The sequence below is a fragment of the Leucopleurus acutus genome (genome assembly GCF_964270905.1).
Source record: "Leucopleurus acutus genome assembly, chromosome: 5".
Classification (NCBI taxonomy): domain Eukaryota; kingdom Metazoa; phylum Chordata; class Mammalia; order Artiodactyla; family Delphinidae; genus Leucopleurus; species Leucopleurus acutus.
Window position 1 is genome coordinate 70,093,463 of NC_139147.1, and position 26,066 is coordinate 70,119,528.

General features: G+C 43.1%; 1 protein-coding gene across 10 annotated transcripts in view; it reads left to right on the forward strand.

Moving 5' to 3' along the window:
- Positions 1-26,066, forward strand: part of KALRN (kalirin RhoGEF kinase) — a gene marked incomplete at its 3' end in the record, with an annotated part of 643,513 nt that overhangs the window by 395,735 nt on the left and 221,712 nt on the right. For all 10 annotated transcript variants that reach the window (XM_082839566.1, XM_082839572.1, XM_082839575.1 and 7 more), the window contains 7 exons: positions 2,125-2,307; positions 3,603-3,721; positions 6,511-6,577; positions 7,169-7,278; positions 18,980-19,049; positions 21,560-21,649; positions 25,412-25,504. In XM_082839566.1, the coding sequence (XP_082695692.1) occupies positions 2,125-2,307; positions 3,603-3,721; positions 6,511-6,577; positions 7,169-7,278; positions 18,980-19,049; positions 21,560-21,649; positions 25,412-25,504 (732 nt within the window). The remainder of the gene's footprint in view (positions 1-2,124; positions 2,308-3,602; positions 3,722-6,510; positions 6,578-7,168; positions 7,279-18,979; positions 19,050-21,559; positions 21,650-25,411; positions 25,505-26,066) is intronic.

Below are 26,066 nucleotides of genomic sequence, written 5' to 3' on the forward strand. Positions count from 1 at the left end.
GCTTGTCTACGCTGCCAGTTTCACTGTCTGTTTGCTCCCCCTGGGTCCCACACATACCTGGAATGCTCTTGATCACCAGCCACTATCCCTGTTGACTCTGAATCAGTTTTGATGTTTTAGGATATAATTTCCTCTGATAGGAAATTGTAGGGCTGCTCTGGTAGGACTGCCGCTACCAATTGGCTATAAACCCCCATCTCGTGCTCAAGTCTCCTTACCAAGAGCAGAGAATAGATGTGTGTTTCCAAGATTTTATATGAAGATGGATTTCTTGATTATAGCTACAAAAATTAATCACTGTCTTAAGTAAGTGACAAACCTAAGAAAAATTGTTTCCCGGGTTAGAGGGGAAGCCCTAAATGCAAGAAATGGAAGTCCTTGGAATACCAGGTATCTTGTATTAACCGAGTCCCAGCGCCATTATTCTTTGCCTTTCCGTTGCTAAGGAGGTGTTTCTCCTGTCCTCATACCTACCTTCTTTCCTTCACACCGAAGCTCTTCTGGTTCCTCGCCTCCCAGCCCTGGGGACCAGCCCACTGTGCTGAGGTAGGAGAGGCTCGAAGGTGTTGAGTGAGTTGCTGGAGAGCGGGAGCCCTGGCCGTGGGGGACCAAGTTCTCTCTGCTTGCCTCTCTGGCCAGAAGCTTCCCTTTGGCAGTTCTTGAGAGGGTCAGTCTCTCGTGGGAGGGGCTGTGGGTGAGCCTGGAGAGGCACGGGTGAGGGTGGTGGCATAAAGAAAGAAAGGCCCTTCTGTCTGTTCTGTTCTTGATCCAGTGATTTTCTGTCTCAGTTTCCCTCAATTACCCAGATCGTAGCATGATCCAAACCTTGTGCCTACTTTCCCCCAGTCCGAAAGATAAAAGATTACTTCTCAGAATATCATGTGAATATTCTTCTAAGCAAGCGTTTGCTTGTTTGAATAGCCCTTCCGTTTCCATATCTTACGCAGCACAGGTCCCGCCTCCCCCATGACACCTTTTCTGCCCCTGCCAGCCCACCTTCATTTTTTTCCTGTTTTAAAATTCCTGCCGTGTTAACTATACGTGTTTCTTATTCTGACATTCAATTACATAATGCCCTGAGTTATTGAACTACTCTGTGTGAAAATCTTGTCCCTCTAGGGATATAGACAGTCTGGTGGAAATCTCTTTTTCTTCTTTTGTTTACCCCCCAGGGCTTTCCCCACAGCCCTCTGCACAGTGATGTGGACAGAGTAGATGTTGAACACACTCTTGTTAGAAATGAAATTGACCCACGTCAGGGCTCCACCTCACTTAGCCCTGTGATGGACACTAGCTTTGTTCACTCTTCTCTCTCTCTCTCTCTCTCTCTCTCTCTCTCTCTCTCTCTCTCTCTCTCTGTCTCTCTGTCTCTCTCTCTCTCCCTCCCTCCCTCCCTCCCTCTCCCCCAAGGAAGCTAAAAACAAGATCCTGGTGGTGAAAGGGACAGAGTTTACTCTTAAATCTGCTAGTTAGATTTCTGGACATCCTGGCTGTGCCAACTCACCTGATGTTTAGAAAGCCTCCTTCAGGCCAGTAGAGTAAAGGGAGAGAACTAGAAACTATGGACCAGAGGCAAACGGCTCTATCACTTACAGGTTGTATGAACTTGGACAAGCCCTAAGCCTCTCTAAGCCTCAGCCTTTTCAATCTGTGTTTCAAAGAGACCCGTACCACCTCCCTCCACCTGCCTCCTAGGGATGCTTTAAGACTCAAACGAGTCTCAGATGTAACATGAACATACTCTGTAAACTGATGAAGTGCTATATTAATGAAAGAGATTCTTACATCAATAACCACACTGGCTAACATTTATTGCTTACTGAGTTTTTACTGTGAACACTGTGTTCCAGACACATCCTACGTTGTCAACTCATATAATGCTCACGACAACCCTACAATATAGATACTATTATGATCCCTATTTTGCAGATGAAGGAACTGAGGCACAGAGGGTTTCAGTAGTTTGCTCAAGCCCTCCCAGCCAGTAAGTGACAGCACTGGGATATAAACGGAGGCAGTCTGGCTCTGGGGTATCTATGGCTCTGTGAAGAAGGAAAGAGGGCTGGAGTGAAGGGCCATGATAGTAAAGGTAAGCTAGTAACTTACGACCATCTTTTGGGGCAGCAAACAAAGGAGAAGGTGAAACTCCTGATTCAGCTGGCCGATAGCTTTGTGGAAAAAGGCCACATTCATGCCACAGAGATCAGGAAATGGGTGACCACGGTGGACAAGCATTACAGAGATTTCTCCTTGAGGATGGGAAAGTACCGGTACTCTCTGGAGAAAGCCCTTGGAGTCAACACAGAGGTAGGTGTGGGATTGCCCAGCTGGGACGTCCTCCTTTCTTACCTCCCTCAGTACTGCTGTTCATTGCCGTGGAGGGAAGCTGGGTTTGCAGAGGAATCTTCCTGAGCTGTTGACCCCTAGAGCACTTGCCTTGTGTTGTCCTTCTCCTGGAGGGACTGGATCTTGCTGAGCCATTGGCTTCCAGCTCTCCATGACTGGTGCTATATACAGTGCAAAACTGGCTGGCCAGGGGTAGGGCCTGTGGCTACAGAACAGAGTTTTTCTGTGTGTAGAGTTAACTGTTGACTTTGAGGATTAAGCCCTTTATCTTGGCTTCATCAGTACTGTCTTCCACCCAATTATGTTAATCAGCAACTGATTAGAGTCCTCAGTGTGTATAATAGTGCTCTTTCAAGAATAAGGTATGCAATTTGTATAAAGTCTATTTGACATTTCAACTGCAAAGAAGTACTATTTTCCAGGAAGCAAAGGAAGACTGACTTTTAGTCTCTTCTTTATAATAGGGGTCATTAACCTATGAATTAAGAGCGAAATACAGACTGGCAATTTAATCCTAGGATTTCTAATTCTTAAATCTTTAAATAGGCTCATACTCTGAAGCAGAGCAGACTAGAGAATAAAGTGGTCAAACCACAAAGATTGGGGGAGTTAACGTCTCCCCCAGGCTTTAACCTGTGAGACTTTTTTCCTAGAGGTTTTTATTCTATATAAATACCAAACAGTGGTTGAAATAAGCATGGATGGGCAATTAGAAAATTCAGTAATTGTTCTATCATTTAGCTTTCTATTTCCAAGGGAAGTTGCTTGTTTAAATAAAAATATTTACTTTTATTATTTTCCCTTGACAAATGAAAGTTTTATATCTTTTTACATTTCTGTTTCACATCTGTTTTAATGGTTAATCATCAGTCTTAGACCTGTGTGTGTGTATATGTGTGTGTGTATGTGTGTGTGTGTGTGTGTGTGTGTGTGTGTGTGTGTGTGTGTAGATCTAATCAGGCCCAACGTCCTTGAGGAACTATGACACTAATTATAAAATGTGTACATTCTTTTTCTTTGTTGTGGATATTATCCCTGAGCATTTGACCTGAACATTTTATACTTCTCTTATTTGAGAAAAAAATTATCCCATGAAGAAGAGTGCTTGTGGGTAGCAGTTGGTGAGATTCCCCCATCTTCTCATCCTTCTCCGTCATATCTTTCTCTGTTCTTCCCTTCCCCCACCTCCACCAACTCTGGTGAGTTGCTTTCCCAAAGCATCTCCAAGGTGACCTCTGCGATCTCTCTGTGTGTAGGATAACAAGGACCTGGAGCTGGATATCATCCCAGCAAGCCTTTCAGATCGTGAGGTCAAGCTCCGGGATGCCAACCACGAGGTCAATGAAGAGAAGCGGAAATCAGCCCGGAAGAAAGAGTATGTAGGGGGTTGGGCGTGAGACCGTTCCACCGACTGGCAGGCTCCTCATGGTTATGCTTGGTTTTCATTGCCACCCGTCCCTTTAGACAGCTTGCTGTGTCCCCATGACCACCTACAGAGGTTGGAATGGACAGACATGATGCTTCCACCCACATTTCACACTAACCAAGAACTTTAGGGCATTGGACAGAAGAAACAATGAACCATGTCAACCTTACAAACCGTGTCTTGATCACTCTGCTTTCTTTATATCAGTGTTACAAAGTTACACATAGCCAGAGATATGCGAGGGCTTTATGAAGAGTATTTTGACATTCTTTTTGGGTAATGCTGGAAAAAAAATGGTGTGTTCAAAGATTAAGAAGGCCTCTGTAGTTGATTTTATCAAAATGAAGTAGGACCACAGGTCCCTTGGAACTGAAGAAACTCAAGCTGGTCTGTGAAGTCAGAGCTTATGTTTCATCTGGGCTGCTGTAAGAAAGTATGACGAACCAGGTGCTTTAAGCAACAGAAATGTATTGTCTCACATTTCTGGAGGCTGGAAGTCTGAAATCAAGCTGTTGGCTGGGTTGATTCCTTCTGAGGGCTGGGAGGGAAGACTCTGCTCCAGGCCTTTCTCCCTGCCTTACAGATGGCCATCATCATGTTCACATGGCGTCCTCCCTGAATACAGGCCTGTGTCGACTTCCCCCCATTTTAAGGATACCAGTCATTTTGGAACGGGGGCCCACCCTACTCCAGTATGACCTCATCTTAAATTGCATCTGCAATGACTCTGTCTCTAAATGAGATCACACTGTGAGGTACTGGCGGCTGGGACCCAACATATGCATTTTGGGGGAGACACAATTCAACCCATAACAGAGAGGGAAATGAGGAGACAACACGTGGCCAGATCTTCCTGCTGGGCTGTCTCTGAGACACCAAATAGCCAGAGGACGGTAAAGGGTGGGTGGAAAGTAAAACAAAACGGGGTAGAGGGTAGTGGAGCTAAATTATGAAGAAAACCAGGAAAAACTGCAGGAAGCAGCTGGAGAAAAAGGGAGAAGGTAGAGGCATGCCAGAACCCAAGGCAGTAAAATCAAAGACAACTTTTCAAAGCAAGTGGGATTACGTTCCTTCTGATATTCCTTCTTCCTTTGTTTACCAAGCACTTACAGTGTACTGGGAACTTTGCTTATAGGATCTTGTTTAATCCTTGCAGCAGCCCTGTGTGATCAGCTGTTTTATAAGTAAAGAGTCTGGGGCTTGGAGAAGCAAGTCCTGCCTCTAGGAAATGACAGTCATAATTCAATTCCTGGTTGTCTGACTTCAAAGCTCATGGAATTTCCACTCTACCAATAGAGCAAGACTAACGAGAGAGTGGCTCATTAACTCCTGCAAAAGGGAATTTTTAAAATCAATAATTTAATAGAAAGGCCACTGCTAGAACAAAGTTTTGCTTTAAGGAAAATCCCACCAAGATAAAGGTTCAGGAAAAGATGCTGCTCATTTTAATATTTCTTCTGAAATCTCCAACCAGGGGGCACTCGGGATAATCCTTCTCAAAATTTTTATGGGATGGAACACCTTGTAAATAGGGATTCTCATTATGAAGTTCCATGAAAAAATGACATGGAAAACCTAAGATAAATATATAAAAATATATTTTGTGCTGAATTAGATATTATTGCATATCACATGCCAGCTAGGAAGCACCATTTCTAAAACAAATTTGTCAAAGAAAGAAAGTGACGTAGGTACACTACAGTGAAGCCACGCGTCGTGAGTTGAACGCCCGCATGGGTACATTGTGTTGTTTAGGGGTCCAAGGTGGAAGGAGCCTTCCCCTTGCATATGTGTAGCACAGCTTCTCTTTTTGGGAGACTGAAGAGTAGTCAGTTAATATCATTAGCTTGTGCTGTGCTTGGGATCACAGCCTCATGCACATCAGTTTGTGATGTAAAATAACCCCATTAGAAGCGAGAGGTCAGCACACTATGGCCTACAGGCCACATCTGGTCCACCACCTGTTTTATATAGTCTGTAAGCTAAAAATTATTTTCTATATTTTTAAATGGTTGAAAACTATCAAAACAAGAAGAATATTTTGTGACGTGAAAATTAGATGAACTTCTTTTCTGTTCATAAATAGTTTTATTGGAACACAGCCAGACTTACTTTTTTAACATATTGTGTGGCTTCTTTCACACACAACAGCAAAGCTGAGTGGTTGTGGCAGAGACTGAATGGCCCACAAGTAGTTACTCTCTGGCTCTTTACAGAAAAAGTTTGCTAACCCCCAGTCTCGGCGGTGGTGTCCTGGGCACCTTGTTTCTGGCTTTTAAACCTGGTTTAACCTGTGGGACTGTGAACTGTTTTGGTGTAAGTCAGCAGTTCTACTCAGCAGGAATCATCATTCTGGGAGCTACAGTAAGAGGAACATGGGAAGCTGAGTTGGTGTCTAGTTGGTGAGAATGAGTGTGAGTGGCATTACAAGCTTATGTGCACACACACACACACAGATGTGCAACGGAGAGCACACACATCAGCACAGAATCACAATATGGTAGAACTGGGGGGGTAAAAGGGGAAGAGAGTATGGAACTAGCAGAGCACAAACATGCTGAAGGGACACAGAGCAGATGATCAGAGTGAGAGGGACTCAAAGGAAGAGACGGATATTGGTGAAGTAGAAAAATAGGACATTCAAGGATGCCATAAATGCTGGGGTGGGGGCGGTGGAGTTTGAAGGAAGGGAGGTATTACATCTCTAACCAACTAAAAGCCCATTTGCTTCCTTCTAGATTCATTATGGCAGAACTGCTTCAGACAGAGAAGGCTTATGTGAGGGACTTACACGAGTGCTTAGAGGTAAGTCTTGCGGTCATCAGTTCTCAGCTGTAGTAGAAACTGACATCCTTGCCACATCAAGTCCTGGAGAGGAGCTCAGTACTCTGTCTTCTCCCGGAGCTTGAAGAATAAAAAACCAACCAGAGGACATCTTTCTCCCAGAGTCAATAATAATTGCATGGGAGTTTAAAGTGCTTTGGAAAGAAACTTTTCTCAGACTGGAACTAGGCCCAGCAAAAAGAAAAAAAAAACATATAACACACTTGAATTCAAAATAAAATCTATGACACAGTCGCTGAACCTAAGTTGAGTCTAAAAATCTGCATCCTCCCCCCGACACACAGTCAGACTCAAACGCATTTAATAAATAAGAAGACTGTGGAGTTTGTGTTCTCTGCTAAAGTCTGGGATGTGAATTTCCCTAGCAACAGTTCACAGTAATGGAACATCCAGGTTTTCGTTCTTTCCATTCTGCTTACTTACCATCTCACTTTTTAGGCTCTACATGCATTCGCAGTCTGCGCCTTACCCCACAGCTTTGAAGCCCTGTTTGTTTTGTGTGTATTTCACGTGGCAGTGCTTGCCAGTGACGGAACTGTTGCTGTCTTACAGACCTACCTATGGGAAATGACCAGTGGTGTGGAGGAGATCCCCCCTGGGATCCTTAATAAGGAGCATATCATCTTTGGCAACATCCAGGAGATCTACGATTTTCATAACAAGTAGGTTGGTGGAGGGTTTCAGTGGAGCACACTCAGGGCCATAAATACCCAACGGCAGGGCTTTCCCAACAAGTGGACCAAAGCTGACTGGGAAATCTTGCCTGGTAAAGTATTGCCCATTAAATTTTCTAAGTCAGTGGCTGCCAGACTTCTTTCTCACTCACACTTCTTTCTCTGCAATGGTCTAGAATTCCTAGTGGAGGGTGACGTCAAGTATTCATCAGTGTCTCTCCCCAGTGTCCTGAGGGACCTACCTGCCAACATCTTCAGACCCAATCAGAATGATAGCCAGGCCTTGAGGAAGTAAAAGTTGCTTCTGCTCATTAAAACTGTTGGGAATCCTGACATTAGAATTCATCTGAGGCTAAACGTCCTACTCTGTGGGCCTTAGGTTTCAAATTCCACTGAAGTTTTCTTTCAACCTAAATACTTCCTCCACCCTTAACTACCTCATCTTCCCCACCCTCAACCAAAACAACAACAGATGATAGATAGATAGATAGATAGATAGATAGATAGATAATCAAACTATCTAGTGGAACATATTTCTTGACAGCTTGTAGGGGAGAACATCAATCAACCCTCTGTTTTGTTGAAATCAGTAGAATCATAGAGCCCTAAAACCTCACAATTCATTTTTTCTAGCTCCCAACTTGATTTAAATATCTTTCCCACAGCATACTAAACATGTTCCATCATTAACAGAGGGTCAGCAAGAACATTGGTTGATTAGTTACATAATAACCAACTTATGGAAATAATTCCGTTTCCAAAGTACAAATAGAGGAAACCTCAAGACCTGAGAAATAATGACATAAAGTCCTATAGCTCTCTGAGAACCCTGTTGCAGAGAAGGGTTGAGGTAGAGATTCAGGGTTGTAGGATACAGTCCCGAGGACGTCCTAGGGTCAGGCTAGTCAAGGCTTTGACTGAATTAAGCTGTCATGATGAAGATGAAACTGCCAGCTCGGAGAGGTCCTGGGGAGGCAGTGGGCGCCGGTGTAGCAGCCCCCCTGAGGCAAGATTCTAAAACAGCACCGCGCCATGGAGCTCTGTGCAGTGATGGGAATGTCCCGTGTCTGTGCTGTCCAGTACAGTAGCCACTGGTCATGTGTGCCTCACAAACACTTGAAATGTGACTATTGTTACTGAAAACTGGGTTTTCAACTTTGTTTAATAAATATAGGTGGCGGGCTTCCCTGGTGATGCAGTGGTTGGGAGTCCGCCTGCCGATGCAGGGGACATGGGTGGACCCGTGGGCCATGGCCACTGAGCCTGCGCGTCCGGAGCCTGTGCCCCGCGGCGGGAGAGGCCACAACAGTGAGAGGCCCGCATACCGCAAAAAAAAAAAAAAAAAAAAAGTAGCTGTATGTATGTGATCTTTCTCTAGGACCTTTGTCTCTGTAGGTATTGAATGGAGAAATTCCCAAGTACCAAAATTTCTATAAAGAACAATTCACTATATAGAATTTAATACCTACAAGTAGTAATTTTAACACAAATTGGAGGTTTAAGTGGAATGATACTTAGGTTTTACCCTCCACTCTCCCTATTTTCGTACTATATCTCTTTATTATAGAACTAAATGTAAAGATCATGAAGCTTATCTACTCAAAAACTAGATCCATGTCTATTGCATTTTGCTAAGCATTCTGGGAGCGCTCGGATAAGGTAGTATGTGCCATAAATAGACCCCCCAAACGGTAATGATTTCGCTAATGCTGTCTCCCCACTTTGGCCTACAGCTCATGATGTGGGGAAATCATTTATTTTCAGTTTGCCTTGTATTAGATTTTCAGCTTTGATAAGGACAGCTATTTGTTTAAAATGCTCATCACCTTTGGTTAAATCTGAACTTTACTTTTTCCTTTTCAGTTTTTGGAGATATGGCCATATGTGAGTCTGGGCAATAACATTTTTATAAAATCTCTGCTGTCAGGGATCAGAAGGTCTTCCTGACCATCAAGTGCAACCATTTCCATTTACAGATAAGGACACTGAGACCCAGAGAGGGGCCAGTGACTTGCCCAGTATGTGACATCTCTCCCTTGAAAGATTAGGCGTAGATTCCAGGGGCTGGGTTTCCCACCTCGGTGCTCTCTCCCCGTCCCCTACTCCATAGACCACCAGCTGGCACTGACAAATCTGGTTTGTTCGATTCATATCCAACCAGCTTCCACGTGCATCCTCAAATTTGAGGAAAACCCATTTCTTCCATAGATGTGTCATCCAGGTCACACACCCTTACAATAATGACCTGAAATAAGTCAGTTTTCAGCAAGGGTTGGAAAGACAAGTAGGGGACCAACAACCAGGGCTGGATAACCCTTCTGCAAACTCCCTCCTCCAGGTCTGGCCAGAAGCTATTAGATTTGGACTTGGCCACCACCCACTGCCCTACCAGCCTAGTGTTCCCTGGCCCGAGGCTGAGGGCCAGGGCCAGGGCTAAGTGGGACTGAGCTGAGACACTGGCCAGGCCCAGGGCAGCCTTCCAGGGCACCAGGTAGCCGGGGTCAGTGGGGAGCAGAGGGTGGTGTGCAGCAGGGCAGGAGAAGACAAGGTGGGGGGGAATGATGGGAGAGGCTGGTGAACCACTGAACCAGGCCCACATTTCCATGATCTCCCAGGAGTTCCACCCTGGGGTCAGCCCTGCACTGGTTTGGAGATGGAGTTGGTACCCAGTGAGGACTCTGACCAAGGCTCTGCCCTCTGAGTTCTGGGAATCAGTGAGGTACTGGTGATAAGGGTGGAGGTGAGCACAAGTGCAGATCAAAGGAGCAAAGAAAATAGTCTCTGTTGGAGTAACAGGAAGGCTTCCCAGAGGAGGGGCATTTGAGATGGAATATAAATAACCAGTGGGATTTGTACAGCCAGGCACGGCTCCCTTGATGATGGAGGAGAGTTTGAACACAGGCCCTTTCAGGGAGGAGAGTGGGGAAGTCTAGGAGGGAGGCCGAGAGGCAATGGGAGGAGTTTGGGAGTGAGTCTGAATCCTGGGTCAAGGATGGGGGCGGTCTGGCCGTCACACTCCTACTTAGACTGTGTCTTGTCACGTCTGTGTCTGTGAGATAGAGGCTCAGGAGGGGAGAGGTGGTGGGTGGAGATGGTATGAGTCAGAAATGGTGGTGTAGGAGAGCACGAAGGAAGGCAGGAGAGACAGAGTGAGTGGGAAAGTGGGGCAAAATACCTGGATAGAGGAGAAGTGAGAACCGTGGATAACAAGGGGAAAGAAGAGACGGGGAGAAGGAGAGAGGAAGGAAGAGGGGAAAGGGGGGCACTACTAGAGGGAGATGGTAGATCAGCAGAGAGGGAGAAAGGGGGAGGGTCGAGGGGGAGAGGGAGGGAGAGAGGTGGATAAAGACCTAGACCTCCCTGCGTCCGATTGCAGGCAGGAGCGTCAGCAAAGTGCTTTTCAAATATTTTTGATCATGAACCAAAGAAAAATTATATATCATGTCCTGATATGCATATGCTTATACATTATATATGAGGAAAATTAAGTCCTCCAAAATAACACCCTCACTATGTGTGATGCACTCTGATATTTCGGATTAGGTTCCATTCTCCTTCCTTTTTAATGCTGGTTTCCACCCACTAAATTGATTTTTACAACCCTTTGAAACACAGAGGGTAGATCTGTAACTACAAGGTGAGGAGCTGGCTCCACCAAGTGGTGAGAAAAGGGATGTGCAGGTCACAGCCCCTTCTGGAGGCCACACTGCCAGGCTGCGGCTGCCTTCTCCTCCGTTGCCTCTCCTACTCCTTCCCACACACACACCCCTTGCTTCAAAATATGCGTATTCTGTGCTTTCTATGCTTTTTTCACACTCCAAGAAAATCTCGTTCTATCCTACTCCCTTGTTTTATAGAAACTGGAGCTTACAAAAGTTTGTGACCTGCACAAACCAATTAGTAACACAGCCAAAGAATCCAAGTCTTCATAACTCCCTATTAAGTCACACTGTCATTTTCTTAATATTCAAATGCCAAACGAAGAGGAAGGGGAAGACTTGTGATTTTTCTTGGGCCCTAAACCCATACTCTAAGGGATAACTGAGACCTTACCCATCAGAAAGGCCCTAAAAAAAATTTAGCTGTGATTTTGTCGCTATTGTTTTTCAGTAAGCCATCGACATTGGTGCTGGTTATAGATATTGCGGAGTACCCAAAGTCAGACAAAGTCTAAACATTCATTTGGGGGTGTTCACGTCACGTTCATTTCACTTGTACACACTAACTGCTTAGCGTCCTTGCCTAGTTGCTAAACAGGCTGTCAGTGGCTATGAATAACATTAAATGTGAGATTGTTTATATTTTACTTTAACATTAAACTTATATTTATGCAATACTTTTTTTTTTTTTTTTTTTTTTGCGGTACGCGGGCCTCTCACTGTTGTGGCCTCTCCCGTTGCGGAGCACAGGCTCCGGACGCGCAGTCTCAGTGGCCATGGCTCACGGGCCCAGCCGCTCCGCGGCATGTGGGATCCTCCCGGACCAGGGCACGAACCCGTGTCCCCTGCATCGGCAGGCGAACTCTCCACCACTGCACCACTGGGGAAGCCCTATGCAATACTTTTTGATTCATCTGATCACACAAGTTAAACAAACTTAGGAAATATTAGCAAAACATATTCAACAGGTAGCAGTGCAGTGAGATAAACTGCTGCTTGAGGTTGGAGGTGAGGGTGGGGCATATGCTGAGTAAGAGTCCAGCCTTGCACACTTTGCCCCTTCACCGCTAACGTAAGCTGAAGTTTCTGCTGTGAAATAAAGGGACGGAGCCCACTGATTGTCATGGCTCAGCCCAGGTGATCAAACTGTGCTGATTAAACCCTTTTGTGAACAATCTGGTACCTTCCCTGGAGTGTGCGCAACTCTCCACTAGTTTGACAGCTGCTCAGCATGCTAACCAGCTGTCCTGGCCTGCAGTCCAGAGCCTCTTCCAAGATGGGCTCTGAATCTGTCTGGTCACTAATGGATCCCTTAGAAACGATCTCTAGCTCCACTTGTATGAAAGCATTGATAAGGGGCAGTGTCCTGGACTGCCTGCAGAGATGAGTCTGATGCCTTTCTCCCTGGCTGCCTCCAGCTTTGTTTGTCTCCTCCTCATTGTTCTTCTCCCCCCTGCCCTGTTACCACAGCACCGCCCCCCCTTCATTCCCCTTGTCCCAACAAGTGTGCACGCACATGCTTGAGAGCACGCATACACAAGGTCATCACGTATGCTCCCCTTTAAAGGCAAGCTGCACCCTTGACGTAGAGGTCCTCTGTGAAGGATATACTTCTCCAGAAGCAGTAAGAATATAGGCCAAATTTACCTTTGGCAAGAAGAACAAAATCAGAATGACTCAGGGTGCCTTTGGAATGGTGCTGTTTCCATAGTACTTAATGACAAAGCTCACAGAGCTTTTCTATCAATAAATGCTAGCGGTTTCATTTCCCAGGATCCTGTCCAAAGTCAGAGCGAAGCATTTTCCTCATAGAGTAACTGCATAATATATTGTATCGTAATACTTTAACAGAGTAGTGACACTGCTTAGATCTTGACATTTTTTTATTGAAGTGTAGTTGCTGTACACTATTATATACGTTACAGGTGTACAGTATAGTGATTCACAATTTTAAAGGTTATAGTTATTATAAAATATTGGCTATATCCCCCATGTTGTACAATACATTCTTGTAGCTTATTTTATCCCTAATAGTTTGTATCTCTTAATCCCCTACCCCATATTGCCCCTCCCCCCTCCCCACTGGTAACCACTAGTTCATTCTCTGTATCTGTGAGTCTGCTTCTTTTTTGTTATATTCACTAGTTCATTGTATTTTTTAAATTCCACATATAAGTGATATCCCACAGTATTTAAATCTTGACATTTCTTTAGAAGTTTTATTCATTTCTGAAAGAACCCTGGGCATTCACGCAAACTCCTTGCTTTGCTCGTTCTCCCATGATTTATTACATATAATTATTGAAATGGTGAGGACCAAGATGTTTCTATAGAACAGCTGAGGAGGAATATCCCATCATTTGTGAAGTGTTGTGACCTCTTGTGCTTTAATTTAAACTCATCACATCTATTTGAAGTAGGTAGAATGATACTGATCAGACGTACATAACCTGTCATCTGCATAAGCTTCAAATTAAAAAGCAAAATAGAGTTTAATACTGCCACTTACCATCAACAATTACACTGAGATGGTAGTGCATATCTTACTCAAAGTTATGAATTGATATGCCCAGCACGAAATAAATAGCTTTTAAAATTCTTAGCTTTTTTATTTAAAAATTAAATCATATGGAGTTGATGTAGGATCTAACAACTGGAAGCACACTGGAATAGGGCAAAAGCTGACCTATGGACTGGATGCATTAGAATTACCCAGGGAGCTTTGCTAAACAGTACAGATGCTCAGATCCTAACCCAGAGGGCAGTGCACAGCCAGGTGTGATGTCCATTAACTAAGGTTTTCCAAGAGTGTTCCTTAAGACAAAGTCCCCCCAGAAATGTTCCACTCGCAAAGAAGTTTGGGAAGCACTGCACACTCTATCAGATACTTCAGAGGTTTATAATGTGCCTCATCATATTATAGGATTTTGGAAGTCCTGCCATAAACTAACTAGTTTAGCCCAGCATTTCCCAAACTTACATGATCTGTGACCTTGAAATCCAATCTTTGCATAATACCCAATCAAGATTTTCCCAGGATATGGTTTAGGAGAGGGTAATCTACTATAGATTTTCCAACAGGGGCATGGTGGGGAGAGCTCTCTCGGGATAAGTCTACAGGAGTGGAGCTTATTAAGATTGGGAAGCACCGATCCTGAAGAACTAATGTTTATTTAGTGCCTGCTCTATGCCAGGCAGTGGTTTGGGTTCTTTACCTACGTGGATTTATTAAATCCTCACAACATCCCCATGAGGTTATTTAAAGTTGAGAAAAATGAGACTTCGGAAGACCCCCTCACGACTGTGAGTAGGTGTGAACTCTGGCTCTTTGACTTGAGCTTGGCTGTGGGAGGGAAGGAAAGTGAGGCCTCGGGTCAGTAGAAAGGTGAGCTAGCAGTGGCAGCTGCCGTTAAAACCTGCATTTTCCGAAAGGGCATTAATTGTAGCAATGATAGTCTATGTACTTAACTCATTGTAAAGTGCTTTCACTTCTTGAGAATTTTCAAGCACAGCATCCTCCCATAGGTTTTTGATACCTGCTGTCACCAAAAGTCAGGGTATTATTGCTCTATTTAAATTAAATAAAATTCTAGCACCATCTTCAGCATCTAGATCAATTATCAACTCTGTGGGTATAATTACCACTGTGCGCTTAAAATTAACCTTAAGTGACCAGGCCACTGACCTTGGGTCATAAGTCAAGGAAGGAGGGACACTCTCCCTGAGTCGTCACAGAGTCCTTGCAACTTCTAAAGCAAGAATACAATTTTATATCTTATGTGGAATGTCATGATCCGGGCTGTTGTATCGTTTATTTGATTGCCGTTAAAGGAGAAGGGCCTATATATCATGGAGGTGAGAGGAAGGGGATTGGAGTGAGATCCTGAGAGTGGGGAAGTGGAGGTTTCCTACAGCCAGTAGCATTTATTGTAGGTGCCCAGGGCTCCAAATTCGCCTCTTTCTCTCTTCTTCCAAGTACTCTTTCCTCCTAGTCCTGCTTTCTTTAAAGCAGTTCATTTCCTCTCACCAGTCCTTGTCCTAGAATAGCTCATCAGAGCTTCTTCCTCCCACCCGTCAAAATGTTCCAGCGCGCCCCCGCCCCCCACCCCGGCCCTGTTCAGCCCATATGAGAAATGACTGTGTAAAGAACATCTCAACATCTGAAAAAACTACCTCTGAAGATTTTGTACCTTTTATTATTTAGTGTTCTCATGGAAAAGAGTCACATAATAAGTGTCTTTTAGAATTTAGTTCCAGAAATAAAAATTATATGAAAAATAGATTCCTATTTTAACATATTATGTTACATATAGTAATGAGCCAGATTCCTTCTCTTTGCTACAAAAAAAGATGTTTTCTTTCTGGCCTTGAAAAAAATTTGATCCTCACTTATAGCATTATATAATTTTTTCCTCTTTCTAATTTAGAAGTCATATTAAATATATGTGTGTCACCTGCAGTTCTTCCAAAAATAGCAATAAGTATGATACTTATTGATTTGTGAGCACTGCATATTTGCATTTTGTGAGCCCAAATTGCATTATAATCACTGCGGCTCCATGATTCAGATCAGGATACTCCAAAATTCAGGAGAAAGATGATTAGCATCAAATGGGTATTGCTAGGAGTCTTCAAAACATTTTAAGTGACTTTTTCTCATTACTGAAGTAATACCCATCTGTTGTAGAAAATTTAAATGGCAGGTGGACAAAAAATATCATCTATGATCCTATCAATCATTAGCATTTTGGTCTTCCAAATATGACTTGCCAAACATTTTTTAATTGCACATATATATTTCTTTAAACCAAAACCAACATCTGTCTATGTCATTGAAGGGAGAACACAAATTACATATATATAGAATCCATAACCAATTGTAATTATCATTGTAAGATGCTGCCAGAATTCTTGGACAAGAGGACTCAAGTAGTGTAAGTCAGGTCAATAAAATTTATTTGTTCCAATGGTAGAGGTAGGCAACGGAATCATTCAGACCTACTTTATATCTTTTAATTTAATTTCTGAATTAATTTTTAAAATCAAAATTAAATAGAAAAGTATAGATCGAGAAGACCCACCCACCACTATCTTCATTCACCCTGTTCCTTCACCTGGTTTCCTATGGTAATGACTTTTTTAAAATATATTTGTGTTGTTTCCAACCGACTTTTATTTCAGACAGTACTGTGGTGAATGCTCTTTATATGTCATTTCACATGTGTGAAATTCTGTTTGCTCTTCTTTTTTTTTTTTATTGAGGTATGGTTGATGTGTAATATTATATAACTTTCAGGTGTACAACATAGTGATTCACAATCTTTAAAGGTTATACTCCATTTATAGTTATTATAAAATATTGGCTATATTCCCCATGTTGTACAGTATATCCTTGTAGCTTTTTTTTTTTTTTTTGCGGTACGCGGACCTCTCACTGTTGTGGCCTCTCCCGTTGCGGAGCACAGGCTCCGGACGCGCAGGCTCAGCGGCCATGGCTCACAGGCCTAGCCACTCCGTGGCATGGGGGATCTTCCTGGACCGGGGCACAAACCCGTGTCCCCTGCATCGGCAGGCAGACTTTCAACCACTGAGCCACCAGGGAAGCCCTATTTTTTTTTTATATATAGTAGTTTGTACCTCTTAATCCCCTTTCCCTATCTTGCTGCTCCCCACTTTCCTCTGCCCACTGGTAACCACTAGCTTGTTCTCTATATCTGTGAGTCTGTTTCTTTTTTGTTATATTCACTAGTTTGTGGTGTTTTTTAGACTCCACATATAAGTGATATCATATAGTATTTGTCTTTCTCTGTCTGACTTACTTCACTTAGCATAATGCCCTCCTACTCAATCCATGTTGTTGCAAATGGCAAAATTTCATTCTTTTTATGGCTGAGTAATATTCCATTGTATATATACCACATCTTCTTTATCCATTCATCTCTTGGACACTTAGGTTGCTTCCATATCTTGGCAATTGTACATAATGCTGCTATGAACATTGGGGTGCATGTGTCTTTTCAAAGTAGAGTTTTCATTTTTTTCAGATATATACTCAGGAGTAGAATTGCTGGGTCATATGGTAGCTCTATTTTTAGTTTTTGGAGAATGCTCCATGCTGTTTTCCACAGTGGCTGCACCAATTTGCATTCCCACCAACAGTGTAGAAGGGTTCCCTTTTCTCCCCACCCTCTCCAGCGTTTGTTATTTGTGTTCTTTTTGGTGATAGCCATTCTGACTGGTGTGAGGTGATACTTCACTGTGGTTTTAATTTGCATTTCTCTGATGATTAGTGATGTTGGGCATCTTTTCATGTGCCTGTTGGCCATCTGTATGTCTTCTTGGGAAAAACATCCATTCAGGTCTTCTGCCCATTTTTAAATCATGTTGTTTGTGTTTTTGATGTTGAGTTGTATGAGCTATTTATATATGTTGGATATTAATCTGTATTGGTTATATCATTTGCAAATATTTTCTCCCATTCAGTAGGTTGTCTTTTCATTTTAGATAATGACTTTCTTTTTAACCACTTTATTGAAGTAAGGTTGATGTAAAAAGCTGTACGTATTTAATATCACAACCTGATGCGTTGGGGGATAACTCTACACCCATGAAACCATCACCACCATCAAGGCCATAGACATATTTATCACCTCCTAAAGTTTTCTCCCCTATTATTATTATATAAGAACACTTAACATAAGATCTACCCTCTTTGCAACTTTTAAGTATACAATACATTATTGTTAGCTATAAGTATTATGCTGTATAATAGATCTCCAGAACTTATATTGCATGACTGAAATTGTACACTTTGACCATTAGTTTCTTGGGTTGGAAATAATAGTATATATTATTTACTTAGACAAAAGGCAGAATATTAGATACATTCTTCCACACCTTGCTTTTTTTACTTAACAGCCTGCCCTGGAGATCTTCCATGTGAAAACCTAAAAAGCTTAGCCATTTTTTATAGCTACATAGTATATGGTTCTGTGGATGTACTGTAGTTTACTTTGTCGTCTATAGACCATCTTTTGCTGTTATGAACAGTGCCACAGTGAATCTACATGTATATACTTCATGTTACACACATGTGACTACAATTATAGGACATTTTCCAAAATTAAAATTGCAGAGGCAAAGATAAGTACATTTTTTATTTTGATAGATGTTATCAAATTGACCTGTGCAAAGATTATACCGTCTTCCATCTCCACCAGAATGTTTCCCCACAGCCTCATATTATTTTCTATTTGAAAAACTTTGTGTGATTTTTAAAAAGCAAATTCCATTCCAGTGATTCTGGCTTATTTGAGCTTATATTCTCTGAGCTCAAACCAATTGTTTAATACATTAATTCGAAGTTGGTATAGTCAACTCTTTATTATTTATTAAGATAGAAGGGAGCCATGGCTCAGATATCCACAATGGCAGATAATTCAGTAGTAATTCAATTCAGCTTTGAAATGTATTACGGCTTTTTCCCCATTAAATTTTCTTTCCCAACAATGTCAGCGTTAGGAAACGTTAACTCGGTCTTTTAGCACAAACTGGGTACTGATGGAAGAAGAAAGTGAAAAATTGGAAAGAAGTCAGTGTAGGATTCAGAATTTTTCCACCTGTCTCTGGGATCATAGATGATATTTATTTTGTTCTTTTGATACCTTTATCTGTATATTTTTAAATGTTACAACGTGCTCGGATTACTTGTGTAAAAAAATAGTCATAGTTACTGTTAAAATGAAATGCCCAACACAAGTATAATATTTCATTATTTTCAGCCTGAGAAGTGTAAACCCTTAAGGGAAACAATGTTAAGTAGCACTAATTAATCAATTAATAGAAATTTTAATGAAATTAGTTCCAACATATTTAAAATCGCTTGTTACCACGTGTTGCTTAGAGAGTAGAGAAGCCACGTGTAAATAATGGAGAGTTTACGAGGTTGGGATGACCTCAGTATAAGCCTCTGGCGGAGAGGGGGTCAGCAGTACAGAGATGTCTGATTTGGCCTTTCTCTCCCCTTGCAGCATCTTCCTCAAAGAGCTGGAGAAGTATGAGCAGCTGCCTGAGGATGTGGGACACTGCTTTGTTACCTGGGTAACCGACCTGAGCTGCTTCTCCTCCCACTGTCACATGGTTTCCAGGAATGCAGATGCTACCAGATGACATCACCATTCAGTGCCTGAGCTGATTGGTGTCACTGAAATTCTAACACAGGACCAAGGGCTATAGAGTGGGGCCATGAGTAGATCTGAAAGAAGCAGTCTGTCCCTGAGGAGCAGAGCCCTCCTTGGGAAAGGTCCTTAGATGGTGTGTCCAAGCTCCACCTTAAGTTCTCAAAAACTTTCTAAAATTGAGATGTCAGGAGATTGGAACAAGACCCCCACCCTTGGCAGAAGAACTACTCCAGCTCCATCCACGAGTTGTTGTGTTTTCAGCAGGATGAGGATTAAGGAATTAGAACTTTAGAAATCCACCAAACCATTGTTTACATTTTCTTCCTTATTAGAGAACAGACTCCTTGGGTATCCATCCCAATTCTGACGTACAGGATGCCAATCTAGTCATTCTCTTTCTTGGGCCAAGTAAATGGGCTGAATTTACTAGGTCCTACTTATACAAACAGAAACATTAGTGTCTGTTAGCATCTCTGTGCCACATTATCCTGAGTTCAGGTTCATGGTATGAGTGCCAACATCTTGAGGGAAGGTCACGTGTTGCTGCCTGCGTGAATCCTTGCCTCTCTCTATGCGTGCGGTATTCTCTGTGTCTCTCTACGGCGTTTGTAACAATCTGCGTTCCGGCAGGTTGTACAATAAGTGCAACTAAACATGGAAATCCTTCCCCAGGGCCAGGAGCTCTGATATTCAACAGTTAACTAATTATAACTTCCACTCAAAATGGGCTAATTACTTTTCCAAATGTCTTCACTCTTCAGAGAGTTTGTGCTCTTAACAGCCCTCTGGAATAGGCAGGGCTATGGTTATGTTTTATATCCTATATACGGAAACATTTCAGAGGAGCTAGGACGTTGGCTAGCCCATTGACATGTAATTAATATCACAGCTCATCCCACAACTCAAGACCTGAGTTACTTCCGTTTTCTGAAACTTCCGTTTTCTGAAACATTTGCTTCCTGGCACACTCTCATTTCTTAAGGAAGTCTCAGACTGCCATCTTATTTTGTGCTAATACATTTTTCACCTCTAAATACGTGAGCCCATGCACAGTTCACATTAGTGCTGATAAATAATTTATGATCCCTTGCATGGCCAGTGTAGAGAAAAAATGAGATTGACCATTAAGTGAAGGTTTTGGGGGGTTGTTTTGGTATCTTGTTTCATACATACTGTGGAGTTGCCTTACCGTCAACCATAAGTATGGTTTGTCAACATCTCTTAGGGATGATGAATGCCTCCCAGGTAGTATATAAACCCTAAAACTGGTTTCAGAAAACCTTTCATGATTGTGTATAATATGCACATTTTGCCAAGAATTATCCCAAAGTGACTTTCTTAAGTCTTATAATCTTAATTTATGAGTGTAGCGCAGGAGTAAAGGGTAGAAAGAGTTGTTTGCAATGTATTGAACAGCAACAGTTATTACCAAGAAGCCTGAAGGCAGCTGGCCTGGGCTCCACCACTTTGTAACTATGGGAATTTAAAGTTACTTAACCAACCTTATGCCACCATTTTCACAATTGTAAAATGGGGATGATAATAATAGAACTCACCACATAGGGTTCTCATAAGGAACAAACGAGTTAATATATATAAAGAACTTGGGAAAGTGGTGGCATAAATGAAACCTGCTATAATTAAAGCATAGCTAGGCTGCTTTCTTAGAAGAGGACGTCCCCAATGTGATATAGGCACGAGGATGGGAGCATTTCACAAATGGGAAAAGTGCTTGGTGGCCAAAGTACACACACCCTTTCCAGTGGAAAGGCTGTGAAACACTGACCCGGAGGATCCCAAAGACAGGAGAAATGAATTTTCACCAAGCCATAAAATTCTTGACTTGAAGTAGCAATCTGGTTAGGACTCATTGTTCAGATCCTGCCCCGGAGGGTCACCCTGCTTTCCTTTCCCCCATCATTGCTTCTGGGAAGTGGGGGATGGTAGCATAGGCGTTTAACATGCCCTACAAACTGCCCCCAGTGGAGACATTTGTAGTTCTAGCAGATCTCCCTCTGAGATCACACTTCGTTTTCATTCTTTGACTTTCGTTTTCAGAGCAAATGCTGTCATTTTTCAAGATGGGAAGCGCAATTGTAGGTAATCCAAAAAGGGGGATAATCTCTCAGTAAATTCTGTCCAGCGTCAGGATACACGAGGATATGTGAATTGTTTTTTTTTTTAAATTCTATCTAGCACTGACTAGTATTAAAACGAGCTCACTTTCAGTGAGCTTTCTCCCCCTGCTGATAGGAACAAAGCATCCCAAAGTTTGTTAGGGGAGCACAGGCCCGATGAGCCCAGGACATTTGCCACGGATCATCCTGTATCATGCAATATCTGAGGGTTTAACTGCACAGCCCGTGCTGGCAGTCAACAGAAGGGAGCAACTAATGGATGCTGACCTATTACTATTTTTGTTTTTTTTAGGCAGACAAATTTCAGATGTACGTCACCTACTGTAAAAACAAGCCTGACTCCAACCAGCTGATCCTGGAGCACGCAGGCACCTTCTTTGATGTAAGCTGTGAATTTCCATCCTTGAACCACTGATGAGCAGGTGGAAATTGCTCCTCTACTTTGAGGTCATGGGTTTTTAGCTATCCTTTGTTCCTCATTTTTCTTTACTGGCCCCTCCAAACCTCTCTCTCGTGGATAAAACATGGAGAAAAACAAAAGCAGTGTTTATCTTTTGTTTTACTCCATCCCATCTCAAGTGCTGTGGTTTCGGATAAGGCGCATTTGCCTCCGTGCCTCCACACCGAATCCAGCTAGCCATAAATCTCACAAGCAGAGGAGGCGTGCTAGGATATTCCACTTCTACTGCATATATAGCTCCTCAAACGTAGGGGTTCCTCAGAATGTGCCCTCAGCCCAGCCACATCGGCATCACCTGAGAACTTGTTAGAAATATGGATTTTGGACCCCACTCTAGATCTATTGAATCAGAATCCCCAGGGCTGGAGCCCAACAATCTGAGTTTTAAGGAGCCCTCCAGGTGACTCCGATACCTGCTCAAGTTTGGGAGTCACTGACTACTCTAATGCGATTGTTTCAACCTTGACTGCCCATCGGAATTACCTGGGGAGCTTTGGAAAATAGTGATTAAGGTCCCAGCCCTGGTTTTGATATGGTCAGCCTGGGTTTGGCCTGGGCATTGAGAGTTTTAAACATTTCCAGGTGAGAGTAACGTGCAGCCAGGGTTGAGCACTTATGCTGTGATGGAAGCCAAGAGAAGACTCAGAGCCGATGTACCTTGTCTGGTCCTCTGGTTTTGGGTGAGGATGCAATCCTGTTGGTGAATGATGGTATATATACTGCTGGTCCCCAGAGAGTGACAGAATCAGACGGGTCACTGCAGGATGCACGGGAAGAACAGAGGGAGAAAAAAAAATGAGAATAAAAAGTGAAGTTCAGTGAGAGATAGGTGGCAGCAGTGATGGCCATTCTGGCAGTCATATCATTTTAGTACCTATCAATCTAACTTTCTGCCTACCTCATTCCATCTATAAATCTTTGAATGTCTACTGTATTCAAGACAGTGTGCCAGGCCCCGTGGGGAGTCAGACATTCAAACATGGTTCCCATACTCACGTTTACAAAATAAACTTTCTCTGAGCATCTTTCTAGCCTGACCCTGCTATAACAGAAATGACTCTACAAGTGTCTTGTTGCTCAGTGAAGAAATGACACTTGAACGGGTAAAAGCCAGACAAGAAAAAACATACGTGATTTTTAAAAACGGAGTATTCCTATGGAAATTGTCCCAAAGTGGAATTTCTGAGGTTATATTTGTTTAAACAGAAAACCCAAGAAAAGTCTTTTTCTAACTTGGTATCAGAATTTATTGACTATCATCTGGGATGCCCTATAGCGCTATTATCTCTGCTTAATAATATATTTCTCTTAAGACGTTTCTGGTTATTTATCAACAGTAACCAGAAGGGTCTTTTTGAAGTTTTAAATGCACTGTGTCCTGTTTTCCACTTCACATTTTTCTGCCCACACAGGTGTGGGCGGGCACATGGGCCCACACAGACACTCTTAGAAGTACTTCCTAGCCTTTAAAGGTCACGTGTTGCTTCCTGCGTGAATCCTTGCCTCTCTCTATGCGTGCAGTATCCTCTGTGTCTCTCTACGGCGTTTGTAACGATCTGCGTTCCGGCAGGTTAACGGTGGACCTTCCTATGACACACACCTCCCCCCACCTGTGAGTCCCTTGAGGTTGACTGATGGGTTGCCTGGCTCATTTTGTACACGTTACAATGTCTGGTGCTAAACTGTGTTCTCCCCTAGTCCTACATTCCTCATATCCCTGTTTCTAGACTTCGACTTGCAGTCAGATATACTCCAAATTTCACACCCCACCCCCATTTTCCAACGTCATGCCTGATGAGCCTCTACGTTAGTTGGGGAGGCCAGTGGAAGCCAGAAAACCAGACCAGTAGCAGTTCCTGGAGCTTGGCCCAGAGGTGGGGAGGGAGAGCAGTAAACCCTCCTGACTGTCCCCAAAGCATTCCAGAAAGCATCATCTTTGTAGCTCTCCCCCTTCCATCAGAAGGGTTTCCCTAAATTCCATACCTAGAAACCATCTACTTCAGGCCCTCCTTCTATAAGAGATAAACCCCCAATAAAGACAATCTGATTATCCATTATTGTAAAGAGAGCACAGAAAATTCAAGTCCAAGAAAGACCCGTACATTGACATGATCTGGGATTTTCTACTCCAAACGTGGGAACCGTGAGGCTGTGGTGTCTGGTGCATGTTGATTACTAAGCTTGGTTGGGCTGACCTCAAGCTTCCGGAGGCCGCCCCTTCCTCCCTGCCCACATGAAGCCTTCCCCGAACTGGCACCTTGTCAGAGCGGGAAGCCTGTCAAAGGTGCGTTATTGCCTGTCCTCTCCTGCCAAAGCCCCCAAGTAAACTCACAATGTTCATTTGCCCAAATAGGGTCAAGCTGTCCGCTGTTTGCCCATTTTCCTTGAATAAGTCCTGCTATAACTACACACCTCTAGGGAAGAGGCAAATGAGTGAGAAAATTGCTACTTTCTGGGATAGTTGGCAGAAAATGGAATTTTTTTTTAATATTATTCCCTCTTTTTCACCCTCCTTCATAGCCGCTTAGCAAGTCCTATCTTGTCCGAGTTTTAAGATGTTTCTTGTAATCCTCCCAACGCTTTGTTCTCACTAATCTTTGTTTATGGCAAGCCCCCACATTACACACCTGGAGATACAGATGTATATTATACCTATATGTAAAGGGTACAATTTAATTGTTCAGTATACTCACAGACATGTGCAACTATTTCATCATCTCCTAAAGCAACCCCACGCCCTTTAGCTATCACCCCTCCACCTTATCCTCCTTCCTACTCCCCCAGCTCTAAGCAACCAATGATCTATTTCCTATCTCTATAGATTTTCCTCTTCTGGACATTTCATTAAAAATGGAATGATATAATATGTGTTCTTTTGTGACTGACTTCTTTCACTTAGCAGGAAGTTAAGATTCAGCTATGTTGTAGCGTCTCAGTACTTCATTCCTTTTCATGGCCAAATAATATTCCATTGTATGACTATACTACATTTTGTTTTTTCATTCATCAGTTGATGGAGATTTGGGTTGTGTCCACCTTTTCACTGCTCTTAATAATACTGCTATGAACATTTTATACAAGTCTTTGTGTGGACATGTGTTTTGATTTCTCTCAGGTAGTTACCTAGAAGTGGAATTGCTGGATCATATGGTAACTGCGTGTTTACACACTCGGACCTTGGCAGTAATCTCTGAACTGGTCTCTCTGTCTCTATTTCCCAGCTTCCACCCTCTGTGTTGCTATTAGGCTTATATTAATCTTTCTGAAACATTGCTTTCACCATATGTTGCTTCTATTTAAAATCTACAATACTTTACCCCTGAGAAGCTCCCCATCACATCCTAATTCATGCTTCTAGCTCCACCCCATCAATGACCTACACCCATCTTCTCATCTAAGTGTATTTTCACTTTTCTAGAATCTAGGTGTGACCCTCTGTTCTGCTCAGGTACGGTCCTCATTATCATCTAAAGATACAATGATTATTTCCTGTGTGTTTTGGTTTATACATTTTCCCTTGATAGAATGCCATTCCTCCTCCTTTTCCCATCAAAGAGCAGTTTCTCATAGTTGTGTGGCCTTTTCCCTTTTCTCCTCTCTCCTTAACCCAGCCCACCTCCTCCCAGAAGACATATGTGCACATGGCCCTCTGTGTCTAACGGTGCCCGTTTTTAATCCCTGTAGGAGATACAGCAGCGGCACGGTCTGGCCAACTCCATCTCTTCCTACCTAATTAAGCCCGTCCAGAGGATCACTAAGTACCAGCTGCTCCTGAAGGTATCTGCCCTCCCCTCTCTGCCACCCTGACCACACTGTTGACCAGGCCCAGGGAGTCCCAGCTTTGCCCAAGGATGGGAAAGCTTCCACCTGAAGACCTTTCCTCTACCTGGAGCAGAACTTCAGAGATGAGCCCACGCTGGCACTGCTGGTTCTAGACTGCGTGTTCTATCCCATGAAATTCCAGATGTTCATTGGGGTGGGGGAGAGGAGAAATGGGAGTAGGAATGGATTGTGACTATTTTCACACGCATCCACCACCGCACAGCGTTTAGTGACTGCAACCCCAGGCACTGGCTGGTACATAGAGTCTCTCCTGTCCTTCCCTTTTGGGCAGATTCCTCCTGGTGGACCCTGCTTCCGATGGGATCCGGGGTCAAGGTGTTAGGGGCAGTGCCAGTCTACGTGGGCAGTGGAGGCCCAGGGCAGCACCTACCATTGCCTTAATCTCCATGTTTGTCAAGACTAGGAGGTTTCAGAGAGGAAATAGTTAAAAAGTACATATTAAAACACAGTGGCACTCTGTATCTGTAGGATCCCATGTGTTAGGGGTTCTTCTGGA